The sequence below is a fragment of the Aythya marila genome (genome assembly GCF_965140915.1).
Source record: "Aythya marila genome assembly, chromosome: 2".
Taxonomy (NCBI): domain Eukaryota; kingdom Metazoa; phylum Chordata; class Aves; order Anseriformes; family Anatidae; genus Aythya; species Aythya marila.
Window position 1 is genome coordinate 46,521,047 of NC_139043.1, and position 19,548 is coordinate 46,540,594.

The window sequence follows — 19,548 nt, forward strand, 5'->3', positions numbered from 1 at the left end:
GGAGTTCTAATGGAGGAAATGGTTGCAATGTCTACGTAGGAATACTGCAGTTTTACAGATCATACGGAGGTGCTTGGCTTTTCCAGCGTGAGTAACTACATGAAAATCAGCAGGGTGACGATGATGGTGTCATTTTTGTGTACTTTTTATAAGATCAGGACGTCAGGTAGCCTTCAGAAAGCCATCGGGTGAAGGCCCACATCATACATTAGTTCATTCTTAACACGTCATTCAGCAGTTGCAGGCCATTAAAAATAGATTTTAGGCATGACTTAGGTCAAAAGACAGTTACTTAATTTATAAAAGGTGTAATAGCATATTGTAAGCATTCATTTGGCAGGAAGTGAGTTTTAATTTATTTTGTTTACATTTCTAATGTCTACATTACTTATGCCTTTGATTATTCCTGTAATGCTAAATGCCTCACGGATTAAAAAAACAAGAAAAGGTTTTTGCTCTGACATGTCCTTAAGCTAAATGGATGTGTTTGCTGTCATTACACCTCACGCTTACCTGCTGGTCTCTCCTCTAGCCTGACACTGTGATTAAGTTCTTCGCCTTCCCCGTGTACATAGCGTTTGCTCCGGAGCAGGAGCGGCTGACGTGCTGCAGCTGGGGGTTGTAAATTCAGTCTGTGTGTGGGGTGATTTGAGGGCAGACTCATCAGGGCAAGCTGCTACCCCTGCCACAACCTTATGTATGTAAAAACAAGGAATTTAAAAAGTTAGCCAGGCTATATAAAAGAGAAGCTGAGGCGCTGTGCTCCTGTGGCTTGACTCTAAGATACTGTATGCTGAAACAGGAACATGTTTATCAAATAATGAATGGTGTTTATGTAGCAATCACTGATTTTTCATTTTGTCGCCTGATGATGACTCTAAAGCCAGTATTAAATAACCAAGAGCATTAAATAACACATCTGTCCTCCAGGCCTCAGCATGCACTGAGGCCTTGCCCGCGCTCCCGTACTGCTCCGCAGGAGCTGGGCCCCAGCTGCAGACCGAGGTGCCTCAGGGGTCCTCCCAGGTTCTCCTTGGGCAGTTTCACAGCAATAGGTTTTTATTTTCCTTTAGCTCAGTAATATTTCTGAGAGAAATCTCATTGGAGTGAAGCCACTTCCTGCACTAGCAAGAGGTCTGAATTTTTGTTTGGCTGCTGAAGGGGCTAAACCCGCAATTTTGATCAGTATGCACTTGTCTAGCTTTCAGTCGGTCTCTACTAACACCGACCTTAATGTGACTTGTCAGACTAATTCCTCTGTTAGATTGGAGTTTGCTTTTCTTGTGGCTGTTTCACTCCTTTGCTTTGGAAAATAAAAACTCAGGGGGAATAAAAAGCCTCACAGGGTCTAGGCAGAAAATCCTGAAGTCTTTGTTCAGGACTGTCCCACCTGATGCATCAAGTCTAAAACTTTAGTTTGAAAACTGAACATCTAAATCACTATTTTTCCTTTCTAATGCAATGCGATGTTACTATCAATTAAAACGTAATTGTCAGGCATGAGCCTTTTATCAGATTTATTTTGAGCTGCAAAGCAGCATAACAGTTTTAACAAGATGATTAAATAACACATTGAAGGTTAAACAGTTACGTTTGGGGGTGGTTGAGCCTTTATAGACTTATAAAGTATTTTCTAAATGTAGAAATACATGCATTCGTACACAAATAGTGGAAATCTGGGGAAAAGGCATGGATTTGCTAGTAGGTGTAGGTTTAACTGAATTTAGGCCAGCAGACTGTATGGGTAATCACTGCTTCTGAAAATTATACGGCTTCTCTCCCTAAGTATCAGGTGTCATGAGGCTAAATTATAGCTGTGGTTGAAATGCCAAATAATTACAACTTGATATGTGAGGTTTGTGAATGAGATTTTTTTTTTCTTGGCAAAGTAAACGAGACGCACGTGCATGTTTTTATCTTGATTTTTCTGTTGTGTGATGTAGATACAAATACAAAGTTGGTATGCTCTAACATTAATCCGTGTGACTTTTTTTTCAGACCCATAAAACATCCTGAATTATTTCACTTGGCAGCCTACTAAATGTTAAAAGCGGAAATAGAAGAAAATACCTGTTTCTCCTAGCTTATTTATACCGGTTATGCCAGGAAGAAAACACTGTGGTTATCACCTGCTGGTCAGGTGTGTGCTTTCCTAACCCTCCTGGTTCATCTGCTGCGTGCTAGAAACTGCACTCCTGAGTTTTGCCTCTCTCTGTGGCAATAGCTGCTCCTATTAAGTATCCAGTCACCTCTCTGCCACTTGCACTGAGACACACAACCTCATCACTTTTTGTGCTGGAGTTTAATTACTCATCCTGCTCATTAATAGCTTTAACTCCTGGCTGTGAGAGACTCCCTGTCTTGAAACAAGAGCTAAAAAGCCAGCTATCATCCTTGCTGCTGTCCAGGTAGGGGCAACCTACATCTCCTTGTAGGTTGGTGGTACGTGAAGTAGAGCCTTTCCCCTGTACTCGAGAGAATTTAGCCATAAATGTTTTGAGAGAAGTTTAAGGTCCTGGATGCAATTGTGATTTTCTCACTATGTTTCCTGTAAAATTTATCCATTTTGTCTAGGCAACAGCATTCATTTCTCTTGAACAGTCGAACACAAAAATAGCTTCAGTGTGAACTTTTTTGGCAGAAAACGTAACTAACTGTGAACATTGTCTCTCTTTCTCTGAGTTAAAATGGAAAAAAATGCACTGTTTTTTGAAAAGAGATGAGAATAACGCTTACATGTCAAAATAGGAGGTGGCTGTTCGGGTATATGTGGTTCAGTGTGTTTGGTACCAAAATCATTGTGTCCATTTTTGTAGAAAGTGGGTCCTGGCGCAGAGACCGCAGCATTTCTGAGCGTTCAGAGCATTGAGCAAATTTTTTTTTTTTTAAGAAGTGTCTTTTGGAAGAAGTCGCTGGGTGTGTGAAGAGCCACTTTCAAGGCGTAGCGTCCCAGGTGTGTGCTGGCATTTGGAGTGGTGTAAGCTCCCAGTGCGGGCCGACTGATCCCTTGCCAGAGTCGTATGAGCACCTTTTTTTTTTTTTTTTTTTTTTTTTTTTTTTTTTCTTCCCTCAAATGCTTCAGTTCAGTGGGAGTTAGGCTGAAACTACAGCAAGGGCTGTGCGTGCTTGGAGCAGTACGGTTTCTGCTTCCATGATGGACCTTGCCCTCTGGGTAGGTAAGGTGCCTGCAGAGATGGAGAGGACATGGCGATGCTGCAGGTGTGTTGTGTTAGTGCCCACATTAACGGGGAGGCAAAACAAATGCCATAGAGGGATGGAGCAAGGCTGGCAGGGGAAGGATGGCAGAGCAGAAGGTTTAAGAAGGACAAAAAAAAAAGCCAAAGGAGAGAAGAGCATAGGGCTGCTGCTTCACTAGTTCCTGCGACTGTAACTCCTCAGTGATATGTTTGTGCAGTTTGAACCCCAAGGCTCCTTTCCCTTCCTCAGGTCCGATCCAGCAGCAGGGGACCCTGCCAGCTGTGCCAGGTCTTTGCTCTTTTTCCCCATGGCAGTGGCTGGTTCTTGCTTCAGCCCCAGCTGTGGCTGCTCCGTCAGCACCCACCTGCTCGCCGTGCTCTTCATTAAAATACTTGTTGCCTTTCCTCTGTGGGAGTGGAGGTGGCACGCTGGTGGATTTAATGTGTAATTAAGCAAGTCTTAAAAGCACTTAGAGAGTCTTCTGGGTAAGAAGTGTTCTGATAAGCGCGAGAGTCTGGTTTCCAAATCCATTATTTCTTGTTGGATTTATTTGTCTTTTTTTTTTTTTTTTTTTCTTTTTTCAACTCGCTTTCAGCAATTTGGAATTTCTCAGATGATCCCTGCGAAGATCGCTGCGTGCCTTGCAAAGCACTGAACGCCGTTTCTGGTTCTCTTTCAGATGCAAGTATGGACATAATAGCCTATGATGCTTACTCCAGTCCACCGCTTCAGAGATATTGAAAGGAAACCTGAATACCTACAGCCAGAAAAGTGCGTTCCACCTCCTAGCCGCGCTTCCCTGGGAACAATGTGGTTTATTCGAGATGGCTGTGGGATTGCATGTGCTGTCGTCACCTGGATGCTGGTGTTCTACGCCGACTTCGTAGTCCTCCTCGTCATGCTGGTTCCATCGAGAGATTACATTTATAGTGTCATCAATGGCACGCTGTTCAACACCTTGGCTTTCCTCGCTTTGGCTTCCCATTTTCGAGCTATGCTGACAGATCCAGTAAGTACAGCCCTCTGTGTGTCTCAGAGAGAAAAAGGCAGTGTTTCTCTTATCTGAGAGCTGCTGGGTAACTCGTTTGCTGAGTGAGCGGCAGGTTTAAATAACTCGTGCGTGTCAGCCTGCCGAGTGAGGCTGCTGATGTGCTGTGCTAATTCCTCAGCCCACTCAAGTCAGGCACAAAGTCACAGACCCAGCTTTAGATTTCCCCTCGTGTGAGCAGCTCCTCTCCTCACGCTGAGGAGGAGAGCGTTTCTCTATGACACTGCTTTCTCACTGATGCCAAATCTCATGTTTGTGGCTTGTTGGGTCTTGACAAACAGCAAAGCAGGAAAAGCTGGTTTTGGTTGTCTGCCTTGTCAAGTGTTGCTCCAGCAGAGGGGAGTAGGGGTGGTGGTGTTTGGAAAAGCCACGCTGCCACCTCTCATGCTGGTGATTTAGTGGAGTTTATTGGACCACGCTAAAACAAATATTATGTGAGCATGCTAAGAGCTGAAAGTTCGTAGGCAGGCAGGGAGCATAAGAATTTGAACAGCCCCTTGTATGTGTCTGTAGTACACTGCCTTATTAGAGATACAGTTTAATGCCATGATACTTATTCTGAATGGCTTGTATTTATTTTGCTTATCAACCTCTGGACAGGAGATTCAGTTCAAAGCCCCTTCCCCACTAGTCATCGCAAGGAAATACAAGCTTAGACTCCTCTTGACCACTTCCTCCTGATTCTTGTTGTTACTGTTAGGAATGGCAGTGGGTGTCTGATACACAAAATGCTCATTTCAAATGTTAATTTCCCACTTGAAACCATGCTAGGTGCCATTAAAACTTGAGTGTAATCTTTATTTCCGAATTTTCAGCTCTCCCAGAAGCCACAGCACTGCAAAAATGACTTGATTTGGGATAGCTTGGAAGCTTATGGTAAAGCAAAGGCTGACTTGTTGCATGCTACTGCTGCTGGACACAACTTTGAGCAGTAATTGAGGCACTGAAGCTTCAGGTCATTGGGCTGACAATCACAGGACTGGAGCAATTTAGGATATAGTTTATGTCCTCAGGGTTCTCGTTGTTGCTAATTATTGTATGTTGTGTGACTTTAATGCCTGAGGATCTTCAGGTCTCTGGAGTTGTTTTGCAGAGTTAAGCAGAAACTCTCGAAACAACAGCTATAGTCTAAAGCAGCCTGGGCAAGCGTGGTGTCAGAGAAACAGATACAATCTCTCTGCAGAGAAATCTGGAAAATATATGTTAATTAGCAGCGTGTGGTGGGATTTTTGCGTGTGGATGGAGAGAGCCAGTGGGATTTTGGTTTGTTCTTTGTAGAGATTTTAACGAAGAAATCAGCTAGACAAAATGGAACAGGGAACGTGAAGAGAGGGGATGGAGGGCATCCACAGGGCAGACGGTGCAAGTCTGGGGTGGAGGAGGCTGCTAGGAAATGGAGAAGCAGGGGCACATCCAGGAGCAGAATTGAGCAGAGAACGCTGCTGAGGCAAACAAATAGAAATTCTTATCATAAATTAATTAAAACCTGGATTCTTCAGAACTGTTAGCATGCATCGTGCTTTTCAGGAACTGCTTGCTGTGTGTTCTTGCTAAAAGCATACCTAGGATATTGAGTTTTGCTGTGCACTAAAAGAGGACATTAATGGTAGCGTTTTGTAGAAACTGGTCACAGCAATATTTAAGTTTGCCAGTCTGTTGAGAGGTTTAAGTGGAAAAATACAAAGACTGCTCAAGAGAACTTTACAATACTGATTTAACGTGCAGTTCTTTTAGTACTATCCATTATTCCTGTTTATTGCTGTTGAGATGTTGTACAGGTGTGTTAAAAAGAGACTGTTCTGTCAGAAGTCTGTTAAAATGTTAAATCCCTGTGTTTATTTCAGTATAAAATCCTAGATCTACAGAGATGCATTGTGTCAGTGTACCAGCAATGACTTGATACAGCACATTTTGTGATATGTTTTGCTTTTGTGCAAATTTTATGGCCATAGTAAGGCTGTGGAAACTCTTGAACCTTTTGGAAACTTTTGAAAGTTCAGGCTTCTGCAGCAATTATATGTCACCCGTTTAAAGATATTGATTTTAACGTGGCATTTGCACAAATAATGTTTTATCAAGTCTTATTTGGGGGGAGGATTCTTCGAAAGTGTGCTCTGTTTGAAAGTTAATCCCTGCTTTGAATAACAAATACACGATGGAAGCGTAGCTACTAATACATGAGATGTCTATCAGCAGCTGTTAATGTACGCAATGATACTTCAGAAGTAGCAGCATCTACTGGAATTAAAGCATCTGATGTCTCCAGTTTGTGATATGAAACACTGGGATGATAAATCCGTTGATAGATGTGAAGAGAGGGATAAGGATTCTTTCATATTTTAAGGCTACTATGGGATTACAAAAGGTTGATTCCTTAGGTGAGGATTTACTGGTGCTGCTTATGTTTTTTTAATTTATTTTTTTTTAAAGTGATGTTTAAGTATTTGGTTCCATACATTAGGACCTTGTTTTAATTTCTTTTTCTTGCTCTTCCGAAAACTCTGCTGATATTAGGGAAGTTTTTATCTCTTTCCCCCCCTTCCATAATTTTAAGTCATTTCTACTGTTCTGAGCACTCGTAGCGTCCACAGGTTGATCTTCTGCTTTGTTTTCTTTTTCCGCAGGGTGCTGTACCCAAAGGTAATGCAACAAAGGAGTTTATTGAGAGTTTACAGCTAAAGCCAGGACAGGTGGTTTACAAGTGCCCAAAATGTTGTAGCATCAAACCTGACAGAGCACATCACTGCAGGTAAAGTCTGGTCTGAGATTTGCTCTTTGATCAAGTACTGCTGGACCTCAAGTATTATATAGCATGCCTGAATTATTATTGGAGTGTGAGACCTGAGTGGTTAAATTGAAAGATGGATATCCAAATTCTGCTGCTGCTAGTGCCAGACACATGTTAAGCTTCTCTGAAAAAAATCTCAGGCCTTTTCTGGGAATTTTTCATGTACAGCAGGCTATGGCCACCTCTTGCAAAGTGAGAAACACTGCCTTGGCTTCAGACCTGTGATTGACACTCTGTAAGTGTTCTTAATTCTGGCTATCATGTAAAAAAAGGCTTTAAAAGAGACTTTAAATGTCAAAATGCAGAGAAAGCCATAAAATGTAATGTCTTTGTAAGGTCTGCGTCTTTTTTATTATTTTTTTAAACAGACCCTTTTGCATAATTGTAATTTCTATTTCTATTTAGAATTGGTATTTAAGTTAAAATTAAAGTTTGGGAAAGTGTGTGTGTGTGTGTGTGTATATATATATTTATTTATTTATTTCAAGAGTTCCTTTTTCCTCGTTTTCTTTGAGTTCTGTGACTTTGTTTTGTGCTTTGTGATAGATCAGTATGGCTACTGGTCTGTCATGTCCTTTCTTTTTCTGGTAGGATAAACTTCTCTGAAGAGAGTAACTGGTAGTGAGCTTCTTAGTGCTAAAGGCAGTAAGCAAAAAACAAAACAAACAAACAAACAAAAAAAACTACTTCCTCCACTTTTCTGCTCTTAAAACAAGCAAACTTGCTTTCCAGTAAGTAGTTAAAGAGTTTGCACTGGTATCCCTTCGTTATCTACCCAAAAACCAACGCATACTGCAAGAGGTTTACACGTGGTTACTGCTGATTGAGGCAAGGATCTTGTGTGGAGGGGAGTACATGGTGCCGAGCTGTTTGTGTTTTTCACATCTCTTCTCAGAGCTTTAGTTTGCAGATTTGTTGTTATTGGCTTTTTATTTTAATCCGAATCGGGAGCTGGTTATTCAGTAGGAGCAACGTGATCGTGCCTATCACTTATTAATGCTACTGTAAAATCCCCTCTGACAGTTCTTCAATTATGAATGAAACTTCACATCTAAAATGCTGTCTTGCTGATGACTCACAGCATGGGCAAATGGGGAAAAAAAAGACTGGCTGAACACAAAACCTCGTCTCCACAGACCTTTTTTTGTACACTTTAAGTTAATTTTACAGATGCTAAGATTTGGGAAACTGATCCACTGAGCCGGTCTGATGCTGCTGAGAATCTCCAGTCAAGTATTTCCTGTGGGGCAGGGAGATTTTCACACACCAAGGTCGTGCAGGTGCATCAGCAGGAGGTATTGCTTGAGAGACCTTGAAGCTCCTTCCAGCATTTGGAAGCCTCCTCTCAGCCTTCGTTAGCTTCATGGAGCTCCTTGGTTTGGCTGCTTCAGGCTGGCCCTCAGGGGAGCTAGGGCCTAGGAGCAACCGGAGGGATTGCATTGGTACCCAGCCTGCTGCAGAGCCCCAGGGAAGCGTGCATGCATGCGCAGAAAAATGCAGACTAAATTAGACTACAGGGAGGCATCGTCCTGCTTTACACCACCTGCCTCCCTCTCTCCCCCTGCTTTTTTCCCTTTTGTATTTATTTATTTCCCAGAACAAATAATTGATACTTGTCCTGTATCAGGCAGAACGCTTTGTTTTTACAACACCAGCTGATTTCAGTTCCTGTGCATGTCAAAAATCACTTCAGGATGCTTATTCTAACAAAACGAGGCTTTTCCTTGTTGTCCAATGCGTCTGGGGCCAGCAGGTAGCCGAGTACCTGTGCCTGCCCGAGGAGAAGCAGCCCTTGCCCTGGCCCCCTGGTGAGATGCTGCTCCTGCCTGGCCAGCCTTCCCTTTATCATCAGGACTCATTTGTTGTTCAGGCCTGGCAAGTACCCTCGGGGATTTACTCCTCCTGCAACGCAGGCGAGCGCAAGGCTGCTCTGAGAGAGAGGTTTTTCATTATTTATTCATACACGCTCATAACAACATGCTTATGTTCTTATTTGAGGCTCTCTGCAGTTTGTGGGTGTTGTTTATTGTTTCTATTCAGGTTCAACTATTTCTAATTCTAAGGAGAAAAATGGAAAAATTAGCACAGCCCTTAATTCTTTTCTGTTTTAGAAGTGCCAGAATTGTTCTGGGCTTGCTATTGCTGTTTCCTTTCTGGGCCTATTGTTTGTTTGCTTTGGGGCTTCGTGTTTTTTTTTTTTTTTTTTTTTTCATATTTGATTTCTGTGCTTGTTTGTGCAATGTGGTATCAGGAGACTGCCTTTTGGCTCCTGTCATATGAGGGAGCAGCAGAGAAAAAGACTTCTTTTATTACGTGAGTTGAAGCAGTTACTGACTAACCAGGAGAATGATGTTCAGAGAAAGTAATAGTCTTTTAATTATTTGACTTCAAGCCACAGTGTGCACGCTGGCAAGAATTTGAATTTTGATTTTTTTATTAGTGTGGTTTCATGAAGTACTTCAACATCTGATTTTTACCTTGACTGTATATTGTGGTGCTGTCTTCCTGACCGACTGGCACGGCTGGTTTGTGCCAGTGTGTGGCTTTTCTGGATGCCAGGAGCCCTTTGTAATATTTGTGTTCATTTTGTTTTTCACAAGTTCCTGCTACAAGCCAGAGATAGCAAATAAACCTGAATCTGTTATTAGCAATTCTGGAAAATATCTTTATTCATTACTGCTTTCCATATCTATGCGTTGTGTGTTTTTTTGGGGTTAGATTTTAATCTGTGGGAATTTTCAGAGGCCGACGAGGTTAAAACTAGACTAAAATACAGATTTCTTCCATCTGCCCAAGTCTAACCATATTTTGGCAGAACGACTAATAATGTGTCTTGGCTTTAACTTTTTGCAGTGGTCATTTGGTATGGTATGGTTGATTTTGACCAGACGTAGTCGAGTGAACAAACCAGAAATATTAATGTGCTGACTAGTAAATATATTGAGGTTCAAATCTCGCTTCTGATCCTTTCCTTTCATTTCTGCGTGTTCGTAAAATGTGTGTGAAATCTTGTGTTCCTGGAATGAGCTGTGCTATAAATAAGGATCTCTGTTCTTTCAGTGTTTGCAAGAGGTGTATTCGGAAAATGGACCATCACTGCCCGTGGGTCAATAACTGTGTAGGAGAGAATAACCAGAAGTACTTTGTACTGTTTACAGTAAGTATTTCACAAGTGGTGGTAGAGGTTGTCCAATGTGCAGCAACGAAATGCCGTGTGTCAAAGCAGCTCCAAAACCTGCCTTTCTTTCCTTTCCTGTTCCAGAAGAGCTGTTCAGGGAACTCCTGCAGACTTGTACTTTACTAATTAGGGAACACACACAGTTCAGCGACCGGGAGAAGGCAGAACAGGAAGCGTTTGCCAGGGTTTCGTGAGGTTTGTGTTGTCAGTTGACTGGCATGCTGCTCCATAATTCAAGCAGTTTGTCGTGATGTTGAGCCCTTTGTGGCATGGGCCATCCTTTCACACTGCACGGTGTCTGGTAGGGTCCTAATCCATATGTAGGGTACCTAAATGTTGTACTTGCATGAGTACTGTGTGGGATCATATATAATAACAGCTGGTGTTGCATCTTAAGCAAGGAGTAGGAAAGGATTATCCAATTTCTGCTTGCGTGCAGTTTATTTCCGTATTTAAAAACCAAGGAGGTGTTTGACTTTTTGTACTATAAGTGTGGCTTAATGAGTAAGAAAGCAGGAGTGCAGACTTTAATACTACATATTTATGGAAGGGTTGAAGTCTGTTCATCAAAGCAAACTGCAAATATCCCGTGGGAGTAGTGCGAACGTGGCGAGGCTGAGTTTCAGTGATGCCCTGTTTTATTAATAAATCTTCGGAGAAATCTGTAGGCTCGAGGAAGAATGTTCACAAATTACCAAGTAGAAAGGGAGAAATTTTCAGTTAAATGAAAGCCTTGCTCTTAAACTCATCGTAGAAAAACTTATTTTCTATACTGTGGTTTGTTGGGGTGTGGATTACAGAACAAAATGAATTCTTTCCCCTGAGCAAGGATTTGTTTCACTGTGAGGAACGAGCTGGATGTTTTAATCCCATCAAAAGGTTTGCTGTTTCTGTTGAAACTGACATTGCTTTCAAGTGGGCTGTGTTAAACAATTAATGTAGCTGAGAAAGAAACCAAATTTTGTTTTTGTTTATTCTTTTGGTTTTGATTTTCTTCACTTTAAGACCTGGGGAGGTGAAAGTGTGGCAGCACCTCAATTTCCAAGGAAAGACAAAATGCTCTCCTGCCACCTTTTTCTGCTTCCACAGGGCTCCTTGTAACAAGCTCTCTCTCACATCCAGTATCCCATGACTCTGTTGTCAGTCTGCAGGTCCAGGAAAGCCTTTTTTTAAGTCTGTCTTGGAAAATTGTACAATGTATGTGTAGTACTGCAAATAGTTTTAAAGCACTTTGTTGCAAAGATGTGACAGGATTTTTTTTTAAATGGATTAAGTACGAAGTGTTAATGCTTGACAGAAATTTTCCATGCCAGTGTCTGCCTCAGAGAAAAACACTTATTTAAATAAATAATTTAAAAAAAAAAAAAAAAAACACTCTTTTTTTTCTAGCTAATGCTGGGAAATAGATAATGTGCTTATTGTGGCTAAAACAACTTCGCTGTTGTTTCGCTGGTAAACTGCAGTGCTCTCTGGCTTGAGAGCACAGGCGTAAGCTTCAACAACACGATACCTCCATGCCAGAGTTGCTGACCTCTGAAAGTTGTGCTGTACTCAGTGGAGACGAGGCCAGTAGGCAGCGTGGAGGCCACACTGAGGCGCAGGAGGCTGGGATTTGTGTCCAGCTGGCTTTGAATTAAACATTCTCCTTCATGTGCACTCAGAGCTGTTAGTAGGGCCAGAATGAGTTCTGTGTAGCCTTGGCATTTGCCAGCTGCAGGGTGCTTGATTTAAGGGGGTGGAGGCTGTTGACTTTTTTTAATTGTTATTTTAGGGTCATTTTAACTCTTTAACACTCCACTTTATCTGAAGTGGTTGGAACATTTAACGTTTTGGTCTTTGAGCTTTGCCTGATGCCTGTATTACATCCTTTGTTTTTCAGATGTATATAGCACTGATCTCCCTGCATGCTCTGATTATGGTGGGATTTCACTTCTTGTATTGCTTTGAAGAAGACTGGACAAGTGAGTACTAACAAAGTATCTCATTAAAATACCACACTAGCCTATGAAAAAGACCTTATAACGCAGTTTGCACGTAAGGCAACCCCCTTTGTGCTGATTTTAGAAGAATGCTACCAAGGCTCTGCTATGCGATCTTTGCTTTTTTAATTATCAATCCTGGAACTTCATAATTCTTTCTGACCTGTTCGGATCTCTGTCCTGAAAAGGCCTCTTTCAACTTAAGGCTGATACTGCCTGAGGAGAAGCTGAGATGTAAAGACTCCTAGGCAGTATGTGCAGTAAGCTACTGTTTACGTGAACGCAGCACTGATGTGCTGAATGCCAAAGCAAGATAAGAAGAATGTGTATGCTCTTTTTAAAAGGGTAAAGTGAATCATTCTTGCAAGACTGCCAGGAAAACATGTTAACTCGGTTCCAAAAATCCACCCTCACAAGAACAAACAATTCCTTTCCACAAAAAAAATACCAACAACAACCAAAATAAACTACCAGCCCTCATTCTGGAGCAGCCAGTGAGTAAATTTTCACATAAGTGTTTGAGATATATTTTTAAAAAATGTGGTCATGGGAAATCCTCTAGATAATGTTGAGTCAAAGAGCCAGGTGCCAAAGGATGTCGGTGCAGATTTGTGTGCTGCTTGCAGATTTTTTTGGAAGGGCATTAGCTTTGTTTTTCTTCGAATTTCATTTGTCGCTCAATATAAGGATTGGTTTTAGCTTATAGGACTGCAGAGGATGGGCACGTTTACACATACAAGGTGAATTTGATAGGGCTGTCGTGCAGGTCAAAACTTTGGCCAAGAGCTGCCAAATGACCCTGAGAACGTCTGGATTTGACCATAGTGGAAGGACCCATCAAAAGAGAGTTTCCTTTGTACCCTTTCTCCAAGCATGTATCTGTGAGGGAAGCACTTTTCCACCTATTCCAGGTTTAGGTGACAGAGCAGAGCATATACAAGAGGTGGATGGATCTGTTGTTCCAGCTGCCTTGGATATATGCTGACGGTGTTAGCTCTTGATTGTTGAGTATCTGTTGAAGCTTAACGTCTTCCAATGGGAAAAACTTTTTTTGGTGATGCTTACTCTTTGATTTCAGAGCAGACTAGGAATGTTCCAACACAACATTCAACAAAACACTAGGGTTTTTGATCTATAACATCTTTCTCCCTTTTCCACTCTTCTTTTCCTCAGGTATAGGCTCCTTTTCAGATTCTTTCAGCTCCCACTTCAGTTTGTTATGAGGTTGTACTATAGGTAGAGTGTAAGGAAAAGATAAGAACTTGGATAGGAATATGCTTTTAAGTTATGACTTAGAGAAGTAAGAAAAGGAAACCTATGTTGTTTTTATGTTGGTGCTGCTGAAACAATCATCCTTGTGTCCCAACAATTAGCTTGAGATTTCTAATGGGATTTTGTTATTACGAAAAATCCTGGAAGATGAAACTGCAGGTGAAAGAGTACAGGAGTAGAGTGAACTCCTGGAGAGTGTGGGAAAACACCGAACTGGAAAAGAAAGTTGCATTCCTGAAGTGTCACAGGGTTTTTTATGTTGTTATTCTTGTTGTTTTGTTTTTGCTTTTTTGTTAAACTTGTAGGAGCGATGATGTCATTGTTGCATATCCTCAACAATGTGTGAGCTTCCCTCTGCGCCTTTTTGAGTGTGGTCATGATATAATTTATTTTGACAATTTTAGTATGGAAAGCTTGTGGCATAGCAGGTGTTTTGCAGCTGCTACGTTACCCGATCTCTCCCCTTCCAACTTGATTGTTTTGTCTTCACAGAATGCAGCTCCTTCTCTCCACCAACCACGGTGATTCTCCTCATCCTCTTGTGTTTTGAGGCTCTACTATTTCTCATCTTCACCTCAGTTATGTTTGGGACCCAAGTACACTCCATCTGCACTGACGAAACGGTGGGTGTCTCGTGCACTTCCCTTTACCCTCTCTCCTACCATTAGTAGAAACGGAGAAGCTTTACAGGGTTTTACCTCATTGCACGGGGAGCTCGTGTGTACCCTTTGAGGAGAAACTCTGATGTAATCAAAGTGGTAGGTGGTGCTATCTGCAAGTCACTGTGAGAAGTAGTGTACACCTGTGTTTCTGTTGGCTGGGATTTGTGTTGACAGTACCTCCGATAAGGTAGGCATTGGTAACTGGGTTTACTCTGTGCAGAGTACTTGTTCATGTGGGTTTGAGAATGTTTTTCCCTTCATGAAACGCTGCCAGGTTGGTGTCCTTTTACATTTTGGTGTGTGTCCCCAGGTGTCACTGTTTGCAGCTTTAAGTGCTAGAAAATGTTCTGGTTTAACTGCTTGCTAAGTAGTTCAAAAACCCTTGCCAGGGGAGGAATAAAAAAGGGTGGGGTGGGGTGGAGAGATTCCTGGAAGTGTGGTGGGTACAATCAGCTGCAAAACCACCCTGTCACCCCAATTTGAGTACAGCATTGTAGAACTGACACAGAAACTGTCCCTCCTCTATCACTGCATTTGCCTGCTTCTGTAAAGACGGAGCTGGTGACTCCTGGTGCTATTCCCACACGTGAATACTGCTGGCGTTCACCAAGCACGCTCAGATACGTGATAGCTCAGACCAAGAGACTGGAATTGATGAGTGGTTGAAGAGAAATGATGATTTTAAAAGAGTGACAAGAGTCCCCTGCCTCATCTAGTTTTCCCTAGCCTCCACTTGTTTGCCTGTGGCCAGTCGCAGCTAGAATAGGTATTTTTGCTGCCACTGGAGAGCTGTGGCTGGCATTGTACAGTGTAAGAGCCCATCACTCCTGAGTCTTTTTTTACAGTGCTTGTTTTTTCTGCCTGGCTTCTGCAAGAGGCTGATAGTCACACCGTGGCTCTTCTGTGTTCAGAGGAGGACTGCAGCTATTCTTTCTGCTGGCGAGACCCCCAGAACGAAGTAAAGTGTCATAAAGGAACGATGAGATCCTGCCAAGCTTACATTTATCAATAAGTGTTTAAACTAGCAGTGCTGTCTGTGAAACCATCTGAATTTCTCCAGCTTTGAAACCTGGCAGGAATTTTTAGAAGCTGCTTCCAATAGCCAGGCACACAAATAATTATTTTCCCTTCCCCTCAAATTCTGAAAACTCTTAGGTATTGGAGGACTTAAGCCACAAACAAAAAATGAAAGATAGGCACTCACTACTTGGTTTTGTTTTTTGTTTGTTTTTTTTCCCCCCCTGAATAGTTACCAGTAAGGATTTTGCTCTTTGGAAACTTCTGTGCTCTCTGCAATACTTCACACTGTTGATTTTGCTAGCGTAGAGCTAGCTGTGTCTGGCAAACAATCTGTTCCGAGTGGAGGAGTTTTTCCAGGTGAAATTCTTCCTGGTGTGGTCTCTCTCAGTGTTTTATTTCACATTTGCAAGACGGGGCTGTGCTGTGCCTTTTCTCACCTTCTTCCAGCCACTGGGAGACTTCATTCCCCATCCTGTGCATGCTGTCCCTCCGGGATGGTTCCTTTCTGCCTGAGGGGACCCAAAACCCTCAGATTTTGCTGTTACCCCTGGAGGTGACATTACCAAGGGTCAGTGCAGCTCCTGCAGTTGACTGTGCTGTTACTGCAGAGCGCACGGAGCTGGTAATTTGAGACACACAGATACACTAATCCTTAGCCCAGGAGAGCCATGTAGGTCAGGAGAAGCTTACCTTGCAAAAGATCGTAGGTTACAGAACGCTGTGAGCTGCCTGCTGCTGCTACCCGTGGAAGAGTAATGCTCTCCGGGGTCTGCAGTGGTTAATTTTGTGTGGCAGCCAGGCGTGGCCTTCCTGGAAGACCCAGCTCACTTTCTGGGTTTTAGATGTGATACAGATTTGTTGTTTTTTTTTGGTTTTTAATGACTGACTAGTGAATGTTCCAGCTGATTGCTTGATGGCTTGTTTTTGTTTCCCCTCTAACCTTTACTAAACAATGCCAATGGTTTCTCTCAAATTGGTATCTTATTTAACCTTTTCTCCCTGCTGTCAGCCCATGCATGTTTTGGCAGTGATTTTGATGAAACGTGAAGAGGCACCAGATAGACTCAGCCACGTTGAGCCATGGGCACTTCCTGAACTTGCTTGGTGAATCTGGGAGCATTATAGAGATTATCTTGTTGTTTTTTTTTGTCTGCAAGCTTATAATGGTTTCCTCTAAAATTTTCCCATCTGGTTAGCACATATTGCTTTCAGCCATTAAAGCACATGCTTTGTATTTGGTTTTATGTGGTGGGTTTTTAATTGACATCAGAGGCAATTGGAGGGCAAGTCTTAAAAGGTTTGATGAAATTTCCAGACCTGAACAAAATTAAAGCAATTTTATTTCCAAGAAATATTTTTTTTAAGTATAAAACAATGAGAAGAAAGGGAGAGGCTCTATAAATGCAATTTTATTTTCTTACTCCGTCCTTTGGATAAGGGGTAATTGAGAGTAGAGCTTTCCACAAACCCAGAAGTACAAAAGCTGAGCGTTTGACTGAAAATGTGATATTTCTGTTTTCAGGGAATAGAACAGTTGAAAAAGGAAGAGAGAAGATGGGCTAAAAAAACAAAATGGATGAACATGAAAGCAGTATTTGGCCATCCGTTCTCTATAGCATGGCTTAGCCCATTCGCAACACCAGACCAAGGAAAAGCAGACCCGTACCAGTATGTGGTCTGAGGAATTCCTGACCAGCATTTCCACTAAGATAGAAACATATTACAGCACTACTGTTATAAATTTTCCATGAATGTTTAAAAGAAAAAGCAAAACGAACTTTTTTTATGTCTATTGAATGGCTGATAATTGCAGAGAAAAAAAAGCCCTGTATTTCACAATTTTAGATAATTCTATATCTCTGGCTGAAACTGCTGCTGTTGCTTTTTCTTTTTCTATTTTTAATTTCTTTTTTTTTTTTTTTTTCATTTCTTTAATCTTGTTAACTTTACTGGCCTTTGTTTCTCTCTGCTTTCTGTATGGCATAACTAATGTGGAGGGGATCCTCTTTCTCTGTTGTGACCCACCTCTTCTGAATAGATTCTCATGCTGTCTCCTGACTGTGATGAGCTCTGTGGAAGACATACGAGTGCCAACAGTCCTACACAGACACGTTTGGACTTCCTGAAGGAGCGCGTCGCTCTTTCATAAGTGAACTTGAACTGGGAAGTAGACACTTCACTTTATCAAAAGGTGCGAGACGAGAACACGACACAGCAAGAGAGCCAGTTGACCTGGTGATCACACACAGTTGAAGTATTTCAAACAAATGTTGCCAAGACCACTTTTTCCCCTCCCTTTTTCCTTCCAGCCTCGGAATTGGTTCCATCTTTCTGGCATTATTTTGTCTTTTCCCTCCCTCGTGCACAGGAAGTTGTTGCCGTCTTAGGGTAACTGTGGCAGATTAGGAAGATTGTTTGGATTTCTTTAAATGCCTTACATTTGCAGGAAAGAAAGAAAGAGATCTAATTTCCAAGTGTTTAGAGTAGCAGGAGCATCTTGTTTGTGTGTGTTTGTCTTGGTAAATGAGTTGTTAGAGCAATGCCTGCTAAAACAGTGTTAACGTGAAAAACTGATGTGAATGCTCAGAGGCAGATTACTATGAAGACTAATATGGACACGATGTGTAGGTATACCAGGGCGATGGAGCCTATATTCTTAGCACTGCCCTGGTTTTAGAGCTTTGTAAATCTTTTTTCTCACGTTTATGCATACATGTGTATGTGTGCAACTACACACACATCGGCGTATGTACTTTAAATTGGGAAATGCTGACGGCAAGGAGCATGCTTGCTGTTATGAACCGTGTGGTGATGAAGGTGGGAGGGACAGAAGGCATTCCAGAAACGGGTAAAGCGAAGCCATTTGTAACTGCAACGGGCAGCTTGTGTTCAGGTAGGAATTTTATTATATTTTTGGACCGGGACTCCCATAGGCTCATCAGAGTATTGCGAACAAAGGAGGAAATGCAAATCGGCTGCGTCCGTGAATTCCAAGGAATCTTTTCTTTCCTTGGTTTAAATAAAATCATATTTTTGAAAGATGACCTGTTTAGACTGCTTCAAAGCCATGGGGGAAGGGAGGGAAATCAGGGAAGGAGAAATTTAGTGGATGTCTCATTTTGGAAGTAATGTGAATGCTGCATCTTTTCAATCTGTCAATGCTTCCATATGGAAAACAAATGCAATAAAACTTTTCCAAAAAAAAAAAAAAGTTTGCTGTTCTTATTTTCTTTCTTTGCTTTAAACTTTGGGAGAATCTGTAATGGCTTTCTGAACTTTCACTTTTGGCTTCAGTCACCTAGATAGGTGAGAAACTAACGCGGCTCACGGTGTGGTTCATTGCTTTAAAATTGTGATGAAACATTCTGTTTTTGTTATATTTACCCTTCTTTACTGCGTATTTTGCAGGAAGATTGGTTGTGTTGATGTTGTTGTGGAAAAAATGTAATTACTCATTGTTTCGAACAAATGCAAAGTGTTGTATGAGACGACATTGATATTTTCAGTGAGGCATCCTCACAGCTTGCAGAAATGTCCTCTGGTGCCTGTTGTGTGTATCCCAGTGACCGGGGGCCTTCTGTTTTTCTTGCACTGTGCGATTTGGCGGTGAGATTTGATGCAATTTGAATGATACAAACTGGGGGTCGGTATCAACAAGAGAAAGGCAGGCTTCCTGGCTTGTATTTTCTCGGACAGGACTTCCTGAATCCAGGTGCTGGTTCTGCTGTAGCGTGGCCAAGAGAAACTGGAGGACAGACTCGATGAGAGGCAGAGCACTTCTGCGGGAGACGTGACTTTGCCCATTCATTACAGCAGGCAAAGCTGGGAGTTGGAGAAATCCCAGAGTACAAATAAGCTGCTTAACTGATCCTATGTCCTGCGAGAACAATGCTGCGTAGGTTGTGGCAGTTTCTTTTCCAAACTGGCAATTCCTAAATCATGGCCATGTTTTTCTTCTTTTTTTTGTTTGCCCTTTCCTTCTGGATGTTACAAGTGTATTAAAGGAGCCTAAAGCATTTCTTCTAACACGTGCGAGCTGTCCTGCACACTGCTGCTCCCGCTGGCAAGCGGTCAGGTCTTCAACTCTTGTGCATTCTCTCCTTCCCCTCTAAATTTTATTTTTAAAGCCAAAACCTGGTTACAATTTTGATGACTCCAGATTATTTTTTTTTTAAGGTAAATGACACAATGTTGCAGGTAAAACAACAAGTTACTGATTACGATTTTTTTTTTTTTTTCCCGCCAGTCCCTATCTCTGCTTGCACATCGCAAATCAAACTTGGATATCCTGGAAACCTTTCTTTATCTTTCCCTCCCTTCCCGTAACCTTCCTCACGCCCTGCCGCCTGTGGGGCAGGCAGCCAGGATGGGAACAGGATATGATTTTTTACAGGTTTTGCTCA

At 42.0% G+C, this 19,548-nt stretch overlaps 1 protein-coding gene across 6 annotated transcripts in view; it reads left to right on the forward strand.

The window, feature by feature from the left end:
• Window positions 1–19,548, forward strand: part of ZDHHC3 (zDHHC palmitoyltransferase 3) — a 30,036-nt gene that overhangs the window by 6,002 nt on the left and 4,486 nt on the right. For 3 of the 6 annotated variants that reach the window (XM_082753772.1, XM_082753774.1, XM_082753775.1), the window contains exons 2-6: window positions 3,878–4,207; window positions 6,871–6,995; window positions 10,095–10,191; window positions 12,092–12,173; window positions 13,956–14,086. In XM_082753772.1, the coding sequence (XP_082609898.1) occupies window positions 3,902–4,207; window positions 6,871–6,995; window positions 10,095–10,191; window positions 12,092–12,173; window positions 13,956–14,086 (741 nt within the window). In that variant the 5' untranslated portion in view covers window positions 3,878–3,901. Of the gene's footprint in view, window positions 1–1,998; window positions 2,141–3,877; window positions 4,208–6,870; window positions 6,996–10,094; window positions 10,192–12,091; window positions 12,174–13,955; window positions 14,087–16,667; window positions 18,336–19,548 lie in introns of those variants that run through there. The other 3 variants (XM_082753776.1, XM_082753777.1, XM_082753773.1) reach the window with 3 other exon arrangements.